Source organism: Ctenopharyngodon idella, chromosome 9 (genome assembly GCF_019924925.1).
Source record: "Ctenopharyngodon idella isolate HZGC_01 chromosome 9, HZGC01, whole genome shotgun sequence".
Classification (NCBI taxonomy): Eukaryota; Metazoa; Chordata; class Actinopteri; order Cypriniformes; family Xenocyprididae; genus Ctenopharyngodon; species Ctenopharyngodon idella.
Window position 1 is genome coordinate 111757 of NC_067228.1, and position 15563 is coordinate 127319.

The 15563-nt window shown below is 36.5% G+C and overlaps 1 protein-coding gene across 32 annotated transcripts in view; it reads right to left on the reverse strand.

Moving 5' to 3' along the window:
- Window positions 1-14639, reverse strand: part of zmp:0000000936 (interleukin-1 receptor type 1) — a 62909-nt gene extending 48270 nt beyond the window's left edge. For 3 of the 32 annotated variants that reach the window (XM_051905775.1, XM_051905773.1, XM_051905783.1), the window contains exons 1-2: window positions 13335-13716; window positions 8891-8980 (exon numbers count right to left, since the gene is read on the reverse strand). In XM_051905775.1, the coding sequence (XP_051761735.1) occupies window positions 8891-8980; window positions 13335-13401 (157 nt within the window). In that variant the 5' untranslated portion in view covers window positions 13402-13716. Of the gene's footprint in view, window positions 1-51; window positions 115-1910; window positions 2083-4090; window positions 4272-7761; window positions 8015-8890; window positions 8981-9615; window positions 9861-13334; window positions 13720-14591 lie in introns of those variants that run through there. The other 29 variants (XM_051905761.1, XM_051905779.1, XM_051905795.1 and 26 more) reach the window with 23 other exon arrangements.
- Window positions 14640-15563: the final 924 nt, after the last annotated feature.

Consider the following 15563-nt stretch of genomic DNA (forward strand, 5'->3'; position numbering starts at 1 on the left):
AAATAAACACAAAGATAATGCAGAAATAAAGAGATGAAGCGTCCAGCTCACCGCTCTCGACTCTGATGATCTCACCAGCCGGCTCGATCACTCGTGGTTTCTCTAAATATTCATCTGCAATAATAGTAATAAAACAAAACTTTAAAAAAGCAAATTGAGAAAATACTGAGAAAATACTTTATTTTTAGTTTTTTATTAATTAAATTGAGATTAAGTCAACAAAGCATTTTTTGCAGCAGTTATCCGTTATGCGCGAGTTCTTGTTTTTAATATTTATAAAGGATAAAGTTGGTTAAGCAATGCCACATGAGCAAGAGCAAATGTGATATTAATTTTATACAACAGTTCAATAAACAAGAAGTTAATATTAGGCCTATAGATGACTCAGAATATTGTCTGTTTTTGCTCTATTTCACCAATGAAAATAATTCCAAATAATCCACAGTACAGCCACTGTGTTTGTGAACGAATCTTTCTAATGAATCACTTGAACTGTTTCTTTGATACGGGCTCTGGTGATGTTCTCAACAATTTAAACAAATAAAAGAAAACAGGATTAAACCTTTTCACTTCCAAAAAAAAGAAAGCACTTTAAAACTTCTCAGCTTTCCTTTACTTTTTATCTCTATTAACATCCTTTCCTGAAGGTTTCGTAAGGAAACACAGAGTGATGGAAAACATTTTGTCAGATTATGGAGTTAATGCACCTCCTGTGTAATACACTATATTGCCAAAAGTTTTGGGACGCCTGCCTTTACATGCACATGAACTTTAATGACATCCCATTCTTAATCCGTAGGGTTTAATATGGAGTTGGCCCACCCTTTGCAGCTATAACAGAATCAACTCTTCTGGGAAGGCTTTCCACAAGGTTTAGGAGTGTGTTCATGGGAATTTTTGACCATTCTTCTAGAAGCGCATTTGTGAGGTCAGGCACTGATGTTGGCGAGAAGGCCTGGCTCACAGTCTCCGCTCTAATTCATCCCAAAGGTGTTCTATCGGGTTGAGGTCAGGACTCTGTGCAGGCCAGTCAAGTTCCTCCACACCAAACTCGCTCATATCCATGTCTTTATGGACCTTGCTTTGTGCACTGGTGCGCAGTCATGTTGGAACAGGAATGGGCCATCCCCAAACTGTTCCCACAAAGTTGGGAGCATGAAATTGTCCAAAATGTCTTGGTATGCTGAAGCATTAAGAGTTCCTTTCACTGGAACTAAGGGTCCAAGCCCAACCCCTGAAAAACAACCCCACACCATAATCCCCCCTCCACCAAACATTACACTTGGCACAATGCAGTCAGGCAAGTACCGTTCTCCTGAAAACCACCAAACCCAGACTCGTCCATCGGATTGTCAGACAGAGAAGCGTGATTGGTCACTCCAGAGAACACGTCTCCACTGCTCTAGAGTCCAGTGGCGGCGTGCTTTACACCACTGCATCCGACGCTTTGCATTGCACTTGGTGATGTAAGGCTTGGATACAGCTGCTCGGCCATGGAAACCCATTCCATGACGCTCTCTACGCACTGTTCTTGAGCTAATCTGAAGGCCACACGAAGTCTGGAGGTCTGTAGCTATTGACCACGCTACCACACTTGAATTCACTGAGCTCCTGAGAGCGACGCATTCTTTCACAAATGTTTGTAGAAGCAGTCTGCATGCCTAGGTGCTTGATTTTATACACCTGTGGCCATGGAAGTGATTGGAACACCTGAATTCAATGATTTGGAGGGGTGTCCCAATACTTTTGGCAATATAGTGTATATAAGAGTCGATTTGCATTTTGCACAGGTAACTCTGATCATGCTAGAGAAGCATTGGAATGAAGGTGTAAATGCAACCTGGATATGAAATGCATAAACAGAGCCTAGATGTACACAAATAACCTCACATAATACCCATAATGCTCACCGTGAACTAAACACTCTATGCTTTCAGCCATTTCACCGACGACTCCATCTAAACTAAAGGTCATTTTGCAGGTGTAGAATCCAGCGTCATCGAGATGTACATTGCGTATGTTTAGTATATCCTTATCCTTGTTTAGAACAAACTTCTCATCTTCTGGAAGAGGCTCACAGTTCTGGGAATCAGAGGAAAGGACAGCAGACACAGACGAGACAGAAACAGAGTTCACATTACTCCTTCATTCAGACTGAGACGCACGGTTCATGCTTAAAGGAGAGATCCAAAATACAAATTATGAAATGTTGTCATTTTCTGAACTAAAACAACAGCAAAAAAAAAAAGACTTTGTATTGTCACAAAGCGGTTGCGTAAGTGCATTTATTATAACAATCTAATCAAGATTCATGTTTGGATTTATTACAGTTCATCACTGAGAAGGTTTGATGGCAGATTTAGTGGCAGTAAAAAGCACAAGAGGCGCGTGAAGGAACGCAGACTGACTGAATGACACTTTCATTTGAGCAGAATATCTCAGAGGAGATCGATAAACTCCAACTTACATGTTTTTCAGGGTTTTCAGATCATCAACGGATTTTCCAGTGTAGAGAGAGAGCGTGGGTTGCCAGATTGCAAAGATTAAGTAAAACACCAGGCAGAAAATGTTTCCTTTTAACAGAAAACTTTGGTGTCTTATTCATGGAAAAACGTAGTCAATGAACATTTTTTTATCATAGTTTTCATTAACGAATAAACACTATTTGGCAGACGCTTTTATTCACTGCGTTGAAGGCGTAAATGTTTTATCGGTCCATCCATGAGAATTCTGCCGGGAATTGAACCCATGATGTGGTGTTGCTAACGCCTGTTCTACTGTTTGAGCTTGGGAAGAGCACACATACACACACACACTCACTCTCTCTCTCTCTCTCTCTCTCTCTCTCACACACACACACACACACACAGTACATATACAATTTTTTTTTAATTTAAAGAAAAAAATACATTTTGTGAAAAACAAGCGTTTAAAAATAGTTGTTAAATGCATTTTTTAAAGTCATATGTTCTCATGTTTACTTTTTTGTGACGTGTGAGAAGTACTAATGTTAAAGGTTTACTGTTTTGTATTGTCATGCCTTCGGTCTGATCAGTTCAGTTTGTGTCGTCTCTTGTGTTTGTTGTCTTGGTGCATGTGGTTTTGTTTTGACAGGTGGTCACGTGATCCGCTTCACCCCGCCCTCTCGTTATCAATCATTATCATTCACTGCTCTCACTTGTCATTGGTTAGCCTCCCTCATTAGCTCCCGTTCATTCCTCTCGTGTTCGCTGTCTTGTGCCAGATTGTTTCAGCCGTAATCTCGTCTATTCAAGTTAAATGTTTGTTCTGTTTCTAGGCTGCAGTGCCAGTTTTGTTTTTCTTTTCTTTCAGTGTTGTTTTCTCCTCTCTCTCGCCGTCTAGACTGAATTCACCCTCAGCTCCTGCCCAGACTTACTGATTTAATTATTTTCCGTTGACTGCTTTTGCCCATTTGTGTGCAAATGATCTATAAATACATGGAGTTTTTGTTGTGGCCGCAACAATTAAAGTAGAATTGACCGGAACAGAACGATCCTAGAATTTCTCTTAGAGCACAAGACTTCATCTGTTCCTAAACATCTGCCATTTCACTGAAGAACCAGCGTTCCTGCACTCAGAAATGTTTAGGCCTACATTTATGAATTTATATAAAATTGTATATAAAATGTCCATCCATTCAGATCACAGTTTTAATATAAATAAATACTTAATGATCTATTAATTTATTTAAATAATCATATTTTAAAAATGCATTTACTGAAGAACCAGCACTGTGAAAAGTAAATCTATTCAGTTAAAAAGTATGAACGGTTAAGAATGGCAACATTATGTAAGATTTTCACAAATTCTGTTTCATTACGGCTGACGTACATTAATCACATTGAGTTTATCTGTTAAAACTGTGTAATCCAAATGAATGGACATTTTATATACAGCTCAAATGGATACATTTATTTATTTAAAGTTTTTTTTTAAACTAATCATAAAAAGTCATGGGAATTTTTACAATGAATATGAATTTTGTTCAACAGAAAACAACAACATGAGAGGCGAGTAAATAAGTTTTATTTTTGTCTGCGCGTATGGAGATTAATAATGTGTTTTTTACCTTGTACCACTGGATGGAGGGATGATCCACGCTCTTGAGATATCTCCTCAGAGGGCAGGAGAGGACGTTGTTCACATGAGCGCTGATCATCTGGATTCCACTCTGCGGTCGCTCACACTGTCCTGACGTCATCTCGCTCACGACCAGCACTGCTGCCTGTCTGAAGCACTGGCTCTGAGTCCTGTGAGGAAACAACACACACACACACACGTCTCACAACGACACAATGACCGCTTTATATCAACATACAAAACTATCAAATATTATCCTTATATTCTTCATTACCCTTATATGTATTCATCTGGAGCTCAAGTTCACTGTGTAGCTTCACTCAGTGTTGTTAACTAACCACATAACACGCTATACTACAGCTGTATAATTCACCTATCAGGTAGTGCAGACATTTTATGTGTGCTATTTAAAAATCATTTATATCATTATATCATTAAAAGCAGTGTCTTAAAATCAAATGTAAAAGTTTTGTTACAGTATTCGGCAGTCAGATTTCACACACAGCAGTAGCATGGAAACAATAAGATATAATGGAAACAAGAAATGGATCACACACACACACACACACACACACACACACACACACACACGAGGGCAGTGTAACTAATGCTGCCCTCTGCTGACAGTTTAAGCTCTAGTTCAGTATTTCTCAATCTTTTATTTGGCTAGTCGTTCCTCACAGTCCATCAGTAACAAAAAAAGGAATCAAACTCATTGCATTTGCTTTTGAAGAGCAGTTTACTGGAAATCTGTTAAAGAAAACGCTGGGAAAAAAGCAGTTGAAAGTGAGAGGGCGTTTCTTTCTTTTTTTTTGTGAACACTTTTGAGTCATTGTGTGTAAACGATGATAGCTGTGTTTGTAGGTGCAATTTTTATGTAATGTTTTACCATATTACACACAAGAACAGTCAAGCACATCTTCACCTTTTATTCTCTGTATTCTCCATTAAACTAATGAGTTTATCATGTTTTCTTTCGCTCACAGCGTGTTTAAAGGTCAGGATCTTCAACATCTGTTCAACACTGAACTGAAGCTCTTCTCACCGTCCTGGAAACTCCACACATCCCGATCTTTCCATCCATTTATTTCTTCAGTCAACAGAGCGCTGAAGCTCGACTGAACCTCACGAGAACATCGAGCTCACACTGGAAAATCTTAACGTCTTGGCATTAAAAATAGGCTTCTAGTTCTTCAAGGAAAGTGACAGCTCATATTTCTTTCAGAGGCGCAGGAGGCCCGCCACCCCGAATTTAACAGATTCACCACATCCTCTGCTCAAGCTTTTCTAAAAACATTTCACTTCCAAACCAGTTGTTTCTGACAATAAACCTCATCCTGCAACACAGTTACAGTAACTCCAAAATTCAGTATATGAAGAACAAAGTGAACAAAGCAGTGAGTCTCGTTCACTAACTGTACGTCTGTGTACACAAATCATGATCCATCAACAACTTCTGCACTAAAATTTATTCTAAATTTACAAAAAATAATGTAATATTTTAATGTAATTTAAATGAATAATTATTATATATATCAAGTTTCAGATTTGTGTTTTAAAATAGAGCAGTAAATATTGTAATATGAAACATGACACCGTCCACTAGAGGGAGACCTGCTAAAAAGACTGAAAGTCCATGTTTCCATGGTAACAAAACATCCAGTTTCAAAACAGTTGTCACAGGAGGAAGTTTCAGTGTTTCTAGTGATTCTATGATACATTTGAATAAATCGATTAAATTAATGACTCGTCCAATGAGACAGTGACTTTAGTTTCATATTTAAAATTTTAATAATTTAAAATATTATTTTTAAAACAATAATCAAAGTATTACTGGCAGTATGCAGTTGTGTTTGCAGCTTCTGTGTAACTTCTGCAGAAACGTGGATTTTATTGATACTGATTTCATTTGATTGGTAACAGATTATAGTTTCTCATTATTCTGACTGAATTCATTGATTTAATGTAAGAATTTTACATAAAAGACAATGTAAAATACATACATCTAATAAGGTCAGGAGGAAAATGACCTTATAAAGTTAACAATTTCCCTGGAAATCAATTTAGAGGCAAATATCACGCTTAATAAAAAAGTACATTTCTGTCACCGCACAGAATATGAAGAATATGAAGAATATGAAAAGCTCAGGTGACACGGCAGGCCTAGACCAGTCAAAACCTGCAAAATATTGTTGAATTATCATTATCGTCAAAATCCCAGAGATGTGATCTTTTGTCACACCCATAATTCCTGCTATATGTAGCTGTAGAAGAAATGTTAATGCGATTTTCATGTCAAGAGCTAAGTTACAAGTTACACAAGAGTTGCAAACATATATACATTATATATATATATATATATATATATATATATATAAACAGAAAAATACAGCAGTTTAAAATTACACAAGATGCTTTACATTTACATATGATCAAATACTTGTGCTGGTAAAAGAGAGCTCACTAAATGAAAATGTTGTCTGTCCAATTTATATTTTTTTTATATTTAAAGGTGCAATATGTAATATTTTCTGTCCGCTAGAGGTCGCTAGAGGCCTATTCAAAACAAAGGAAATCATGTTCATGGATGCGATTATTAACGTTACTGTAGTATGAAGCAGAGCAGGACCGAGTGTTGTGGGAGCTGAACGAGGCCGCTGGAGCGATTGCGCAACACACGCCTCACGAGCAGCGGGACTTTTATTATGACACAGCCGCCGGCGCCACTTCCGCTTTTCCGGTCATGAGTATGAGGTAACACAGCTCTGTTTATCATATTAGATACATTTGAGTGTGTTGAAAATGATGTTATAGCGTTACTCTGAGCGTTCGCTCGGCGGCTGCTGTGAGACACTGTTACACACTGCAGTAAGATAGATCGATTTTAGATTATCATATTAAATTCTGGATGGCTTGTGTTGATAAATGGCATGAAATGAATTTTAAAACGTATTGTATGATGGAGAAAATGCTGTATTACTGTTACTAAAAATAAAGCTGCATCTGATTATATTATGTTAGCTACTTCACAAAATAGTGTTTTTCTCTGAGGCATGGTAAAGCATGGTACTCGCAAAAAATCAAGAAAATTAGATTTAAACAATAAGACTAAACGTGTTGAGCTATATAACAACAATTTGTTTTTCTGTCTATAAATATATCAAAACAGTTGCTCCCTTGTCTATTAAAACATGTAAATATTAAAGCGTCTTTGGTGTTTCCATGGTTTCTACAAAATAAAACTGGAAACCGAGGGTAACACGGGTATGACGCAATTGACAGGCGACTCCTCACACGTCCCGGAGCCTTGTTAAAATTGCAATTTTCTCACGATTTACAAATAGTTGCAAAGATTTGGGATATTGTAAGTACTCAAGTGAACAAAATATATAACACTGGCCTAGTGGCTTTTGGATATTTTACTGCAAAATTCTTACATATTGCACCTTTAATAAAAAAGGTTTTTTTGACTGTTCAGTAGAAACGACACCCAGTGAACTCATCAAACCTCCTTTTGAAAGGGAATAAAGCTCTGCTGGGAATTTTAGGATGGATTTCATGTAATTTCTTCCTACTATGAAGAAAACACTCAATGCAAGTGAACCGGTTTGGTGCCTCTCATGATGCATTATGGATAAACATTTAGAATTGGGTTCATACCAGATCACACATGTGTACGTTCCCTGCTGCTCCATGCTGATGTTGGGGAACCACAGCGATTGTTTTCTGACCACGACGCTCGGCTGACCCTTCATGACCTCAGAGCCATTCCTCTCCTCCAGCCATGTGACATTGTACGGCGTTTCTGCAGGATCGAAGAAAGACTGGATCTGCAACGGACACTCCAATAGCGGCGATTCCCCCGGAACTGCGAAAATCCGTTCAAACGCCTGTCCATAGTCCTTGCAGGAGTCTGTGGAGAGACACGATGATGACCGGTAGTGACCAAGACAGAATGTACAGAATAATAACCTGTGAATATACACTGTGTGCAAAAACACAGAGGCTCGTGTTGATGTGCACCAATGCTACAGTTTCTGCTTTAAGAAGTGTTATTATATTTTAAAGCTAAAATAATGAACATTGTCATTACTTAAAAAGTAGCTAGTTGCCAAGGCAACATTTCTCTTATTGTTTAGTTTAAGTACTAAAATAACTAAAACTAAATAAACCAAGGCAAAAAAAATTAAACTTAAAAATAGATTATATAAATATTTATATATACATATTAAAAATTACTAAAGCTTTAAAATTAGAATGAAAACAGAAAATATAATAATCATAATAAAATATATATTAATCTAATTCAAAATATTAACAAAAACTATAACAGTATATAAATGATACTAAATGATCACTGGTCTCAAGTATGCAGGTGTAAAATAATGCTGAAAAAATTCAAAATGTTTCAAAAAGTAGAAAAAATACTTGTGTTTTTTAATTTCATCATTCAGTCGCGAGGGAAATGTTTTCTAGGAATTAAACTCAAATCCAGTCTAGTTATTTATCTTACTTGTTCAGAAATGTAATATATATTGTCAATATTCTCAGTTTTTCATACATGAACTGTCAGATTTGTGACCCACTTTGGGATGATCAATATTCCTTATGTAAAGACTCCCACAATCCCTCAGTAAAGCACCATGTACTGTACGTATCATAACTCACAAAAAAGCTGTTCTGTACACAGAGTTTATGAGCGACAGTAAATCAAACATCTTTCTATTTCATTTACAAGCATGAGTATATCATTCAGGCAGTTAAGTTAATAAGGCAAACAGATTCTCACCTGAACCTGAAGGGTCCTTGTTTGATATTACGGCACATTCAGCTGCCCGAAGAAAAGCCAGCAGAAAAACGAGGGACAACCGACCCATATCTGAGACAGAGAGAGTCGAGAATTAATAACCACTAGAATAAATGTGTGACATTCAGAAATGAACTGAGAATGAGAACTAAACTACAGAATGTGAATTGAGATAGCAAACAGAATACAGAATTGTTTAAGAAATTCATAAAAGGTTATCATAAACAGGTATTCATATCTAGAACATTACAGAAGATGATATTAATAAACAATATCAAGAGCAATAACTGATCACAGGAAAAAATCTGAGCATGACTAGAAATTATGTGCTCAAATATCAGCCTTCAATCACAACTTTAAATTTCCTTGTTATTTGCAATTTCCTGTATATAATATTAGAGAACCCCATAAATAATATTCAGGCCCTCTTGAGCTTTTATGGTGTTGTTAGTCATGTTTGATGATCTTTGAGCCTCATGTTTACTGGAACACTGGAAACAAAGGTCAACCCTGATCCGGCCCAGGAAAAGAACATTGACATGATATTTTTTCACTATATTTATGAAACGTACTGTATATTCTCTACACAAATACATGTCAAATAGAATTATGTATTGTATCTTGCACTGTCAGATCAGGAAAGCAGCAAATAAAGGTTCAAAAGAGCAGCTGAAATAAACAGAGCAATTCCAAGAGGGTCCACGCACCCACGCATGCTCAGGCCCTAACTACAAAACAGACATTTTTGAAAATAAGATTGCAAAATGTTGAATTTCTGCTCTCGCTTCCCTCTTCTCCATCCAGATCCATGGGAAGTGCTGACTAGAGCTGAAGCGATCCACCATTCGACTGGTTAAAACTGAGCTGTCATTCTTACACAAGAGTTTTCTTCTTTAAAGAGCAGACGTTTCAGAGGAACTTCATGTGCTTGCTCAGCGTAAAAACTGGGAATCTGAGGAACGAAAGTAAGAGAAAAAGGGAACGCTCCGTAATTAAACAGAATCTAAGAGTATGCCCTAAATTAACCCTGGTCTAAACTAACCAGCCAAACCTTCATCCACACCTCATCCAGATTTCTCCTGCACTCATAAATATTTACTTCACCTTTAGTAAATGTTTTTAATGACGATGACGTCAACCGAGTCCACTACACAATGTTTACATCATCATCCACATTCAATGACAGCTGTTTTGTTCCTGATTTTTCTAATCAATAAACACTTTTTTTTAATATGTTCTTGAGGGTGATGACAAGATTTTTATTTTTGGGTGAATTGTCTCTTTGAGGTCAATTTTCCATTTTAGTTAAGATGACCAGGGGTCTAAATGTATAAATATAAAACGTATGATGTATGTATGATGTAGATTATTTTCGTGATTTGTTATCACAACATTATTTCTTTTGTCAAATCACATCAAGCGTAGCGTTAGTTCTGACAGGTCACGTCAGTCAAGCTCGCATCAGCTGATTAACATTGACCTATAGGAATACGACGCCTATCGCTGCATTCGTATATATATATATATACGGTCCATCCAGTATTATCAGCAGCTTTATCGCATTGCTCAGGAGCTAATCACCCTCCTCCATCCCCAGCTCCTCCTGTTTCCAGTCAGTCTTTTTTACAGTGTAAAAGTGTGCGTACACACAAAAAACAGATTTTGACAAAACCGGTGTAAAATTCCCTTTATAAAAGCCAGTTAGCGGAAGATTGAGCGTACCTGCGTCTCCAGCCGTCTCCTCCGGAAATAACTGATTACAACGCCTTGCTTTAACCCCATCCTCATCTGCATATCATTTCCATATGCATAGCCACGTGATAACATGTTTAACGGAACAAGACATTAGGAAATATATGGACTATAAATGTCACTTGTGCCGTCAGATTACTAAAAATCATTCAGTATCCTTGTCTTGTTTTAGAATAAATATATCGAAATATCCGTAAAAGCAAAACTGTATAAAATACTTCTCAGAGAAAGTTTATAGAGAAGAGTTAGGCCAAATGGTATTTTTAATTGTTTTAAGCAACTAATATGTGTGCAATTTTGCCTATATGGTATTTAGGATGTTTATACAGTATATTTTTATTGGAAACAGATTTTATTTTTTTCAGTGTAAATACAATTATCTGACAAAACATTTTAAAAATAAAATGTGCAAATCTTATGGTTTCCTTCAAATACAATGGTATTCAAAATCAGGGCATTCACTACAAATATTGCTAAATTCATTTCATTTTTGTGGATAATGAGTTTATGTAATTTGAGTGCTTAACTCCATGAATGAGAGTGAAATATTTAATCTAAAGATTAAAAACATTCTGTTTATTTCATTACTTCACTCCAGTAAAAGAGTTTGTATGAATGGTCCAGAGTTTGTGGACGGTTTATTTATTATGAATGCAGATTTTTTGTGGTGACCCTGGACCACAAAACCAGTCATAAGGGTCAATTTTTTGGAGTTGAGATTTACACATCATCTGAATTTCCATTGGTGTGTGGTTTGTTATGATCGGATAATATTTGTTTGAGATACAACTTTTTGAAAATCTGGAATCTGAGGGCGCAAAAAAATCTAAATATTGAGAAAATCACCCTTAAAGTTGTACAAAATGTCCTTAGCAATACATATCCACTCACAAAAATACATTTTTATATAAATTTATGGTAGGAAATTTACAAAATATCTTCATGGAACATTATCTTTACTTAATATCCTAATGATTTTTGGCATAAAAGAAAAAATTGATCATTCTGATTGCTGCAAATACACCCGTGTGACTTATGACTGGTTTTGTGCTCCAGGGTCACAAATGTACATTAGACTCCTGCAGGTCAAAAACACCCTGTGACTGTTAAAGGTGTGCTGCATAATTTGGGGTTGATTCACATAAATATTTGTATTCCGGTTTGACAATTTCTGCTGAGAACTGGAAAAAGTAAAAAAGAGCAGCTCTGATGGATGACCAGAACCAACCTGATTGTCAAGTACAGCAAACTGCATTTAGGGTGGTGCTAGTTTAAAGAAACGACAATGAAGAGCTGTCATCTGTGAGCATTACTGACCTGGGAAAACTATTTCCAACATTATTATAAAAGTTCAACAACTTCCTGACAGGGTGAAGCTCAAGTCAACAACATGTCCATCTCAGAGAAAACCGCAAGTGTTGTTCCCACAAGCACAGAAGGCCTGAAGCCTCGTCTGATTCAGTCAAACACGTGTGAGGACATGCTGTACTACGCAAACACTTCATTGCACCATCTTCACATTACACAAGGGGCTTTCTATAAAACGGGCCTTTTTCAGCCTGTTTTGGTGTTTTCAAAGTAATTGCCGCAAGATTTGAAACTTTCTTTCACATAAACAGTGTTTAAGATGGCTCAATAAATACAAATAACCCACCTGTATTTGGTATTTTAAAATGTTATAATATCAAAGCCATTTAAAGCCAGAAGATAAATGAACAAAAAGAGATGTGCATAAAATGATTTGATTGTGTGGTTAGAGTTATTTACACCAGTCAGAACGAAGTGTTTTTATTGTGTTTGTTTTTCATTCTAATTGACCCTGAGTCTGCTAATATTTGAAATGAAATGTGAATTAATGAGGATGTGGATGAGGTGTATAAGAACACTGATGACCATAAAACCACACAGAATGAGTTCATCTTTCCATAACTTCTGTGCTGAGTCAGTTTAATATCTAGAGCCAAACTAATAAAACACTGTTAAAGCCACGAATCTACAGTTACTGACCGCTCTATTGTCCATTCACACCAGTCTGCAGTTTCACATGATCTTAAAGATCTGTTAATCTCAAGGTTCCTGCTTAAATGATTGGATCGAGTGTGTTATTAATGTAATGCAGAAATGTAAATTTGTCTGTGTTTGAATTTTTTCATGCAACTCAAATCACAAACATCAGAAGTGCAGAAAACATGAAACATGTTCCTAAAGCACCTCATGAAGATGTTGATGAGGGAACAGAGCTTGAATATAGACAGCTTTCATTTGGTTAAACTGGAATTTTTCCTTTCTTTCTTTCTTTCTTTTTTTATTTTTTCTTTTCTCACTACATAATTCCAATAACTGCATATATGACATGGTTTTTTTTTTTGGCTTCACTGTTATTCTAAAATGTTGGGAAAGGTCGTAATAAAGAATGAATAAGCGTGTCCAAACTTCTGAATCCCAGTTCAGATTTTTCCAGATCTAAAAACAGACAGGAATCCGTTGAACAAACATAAACAGTCATCAAGTTAAATGGTAAGGATTTGTCCTGACCGCATGTTTACAGAGGAAATCTGGGAAATCTTCTAAGCAGAACAGAAGTTCAGGCATGGATAAATGAATCAGATGGTGCCAGTCACCGCTTCTGCTCTGAAACCAGACCGGGATCATAGAGAGTAAAGTCGAGTCTTACCTACAGTCCTTCCCAAGGCATCATGATTCCCTTCAATGAAGTCGCTGTCTGTTCCAGTCTTGTACATTTCTTTAACTTAAAGAGACAGCGTGTCTTCACCGGACTCCTATACCTCAGAACTGTCGTGCCACTTCTCCATATTCACAGGAAAGGCACATTTTGCAATATCCTTCGAGCGTTTGGGAAGCTTCCTCTCCAACGCCTCAGAGTTGCGCAATGAATGAACGAGGCGGAGATCTGATTTGATTTAAGTCTGCTTTCACTGAAACTGAATCATTTTGTCACTTCGACTAAAACGGCTTCTTCGTTTTAACAACCTAATGTTTTAAGGGTTGAAGTACTGGAGTTAACTTTAACCTCACATGCGATTTAATCCCGGTCAAATCACCTCACAGAAACCACGTGTGCAGTTACTGCCTCCGTTCTGCAGGGGGCAGCAGAAGCGCTTTCGGGTCAATGAAGTGAACTAGAGCTGGTGTAACAACAGGTCAAAAACTGAAGGCTTATTGTTTGTATTACATGTGCTGCCAAACCAATCAGACATAAAATACAGCGAATATGAAATACAATGAACAATAGTGCAAACAAATGAACATTTTACATTTACATTTCTGCTAAATGCATTAATAAAAAGCTGGGTTAAAAAACAACCCAAGTTGGGTTGGAAATGGACAAAATGGACAGCTTTTTTAGAGTGTAAGCTACATGTAAAACTGTCACTTCTTAATTTGTTTATATTAAAATACTGTGAATATAATATATAAAATACAATGAAGAATAGTGAAAATAAACAAGTAATAAAAAGAAATGAAGTGAAAAATAAAATGTGCAATAAATCAACAATGCACATTTTAAAAGAGACTACTTGAATAAGCGATATTAATAAAACAGAAAATCTAAACAGATTAAGTAAATATAAAGCAAAAGTTTGGCGTGTGAGAGAAAAAAAGCTTTTTTCTCTAAATAAAAAATCTAAATAAAAATAGAAATTTGTTTTTAGTAGCAAAAAGAGAAAAAGAATTTATGATGTCTGATTCTGTTATTATTTGGGGTCAGTCGTCCAGGTTTGTTCTCTCTGCACTTTACAGGCTGTAAAATTATAACAGAAGAAAATCAGAACAGTTTATCCAGCAGCGTCCTGAATATTATCCAGGATTATCCCTGTGGAATTGAGCTTCAGATACACTGAATGAGGATTTTAACTGTTCTTGTTCAGCTGAAACTATTTCAGTGTAAGAATTGATGCTCTTGACTGACCTTCATTCACTTCTGCTGTTCTTCAGGAGTCTCATGTTTCTTCTGTCTGTCAGAATGTAATCATCAGCAGGGGATTCATCAGATCCTGATTCTTGAGAAGGCCTGGGAAAAGAACCTCCCACTTCCTGTTCTTATATAATACAGAAATAAATCTTTTTTCCTTCATATTTTCCCCTCTATCTTTCATCTTCTGCAGGGACACATCATGGCCAAGGACTTTTCCTCCAGATTGAGGAGCAAGACTCTGTTCCTCTTCCCATGATTCCTCACTCTGTGTCTGAACGGCTGTGGGAAAATACTGCTCAAGTCATAAGCCAGCTAACCAAAATATGTTCTAAGAACTATTTGCTAATGTTCCCATTAAGTTATAAAAAGATTATTGCTGAATGTTCCATTTTTAAAAACATTTTAAAATGTTTTTCCTTGTTGTTTTATGCAAACATCAAAGAAATGTTCCAGTTGATCATTCTGCAAGTAACATTTAATGTATAAAATGTTATATAATGTATAAAATAAATGTTTTTGCACAAATGTTTTGAGAACATTATCAAAGACCAGATAACTTTGAATGAATGTTCTCTTAATGTTACTGGGAGAACGTTTGTTCATAACTTTGAGGGAACCTCGAGGGAACGTTCCCTGTTCGCTGGGAAGACGAATAAACGGCAGTCCGTCAGCGCTTTATAACATGCTTCTGTTCTGAGTTTCAGGACTTTGATGCGACAAAATGTGACAAAAAATTAGACATAAAATAAGAAGAAATATTTGAGATTTGGTTGTATTTCTCAGATGTAAGTAAATGAGTATCATTGATCATGTGACTGTACATACGGTCAGCAGTTCTTCCACTGAAGCTCTTTCAATCAGCTCCAGTTCTGCTGAAACACATTCTCACACCCATCTTCATTTTCATTCAGATCATCACACTGATTCATTTTGTATTAAACAAGAAAGGAGTGCCAAACAGAAACG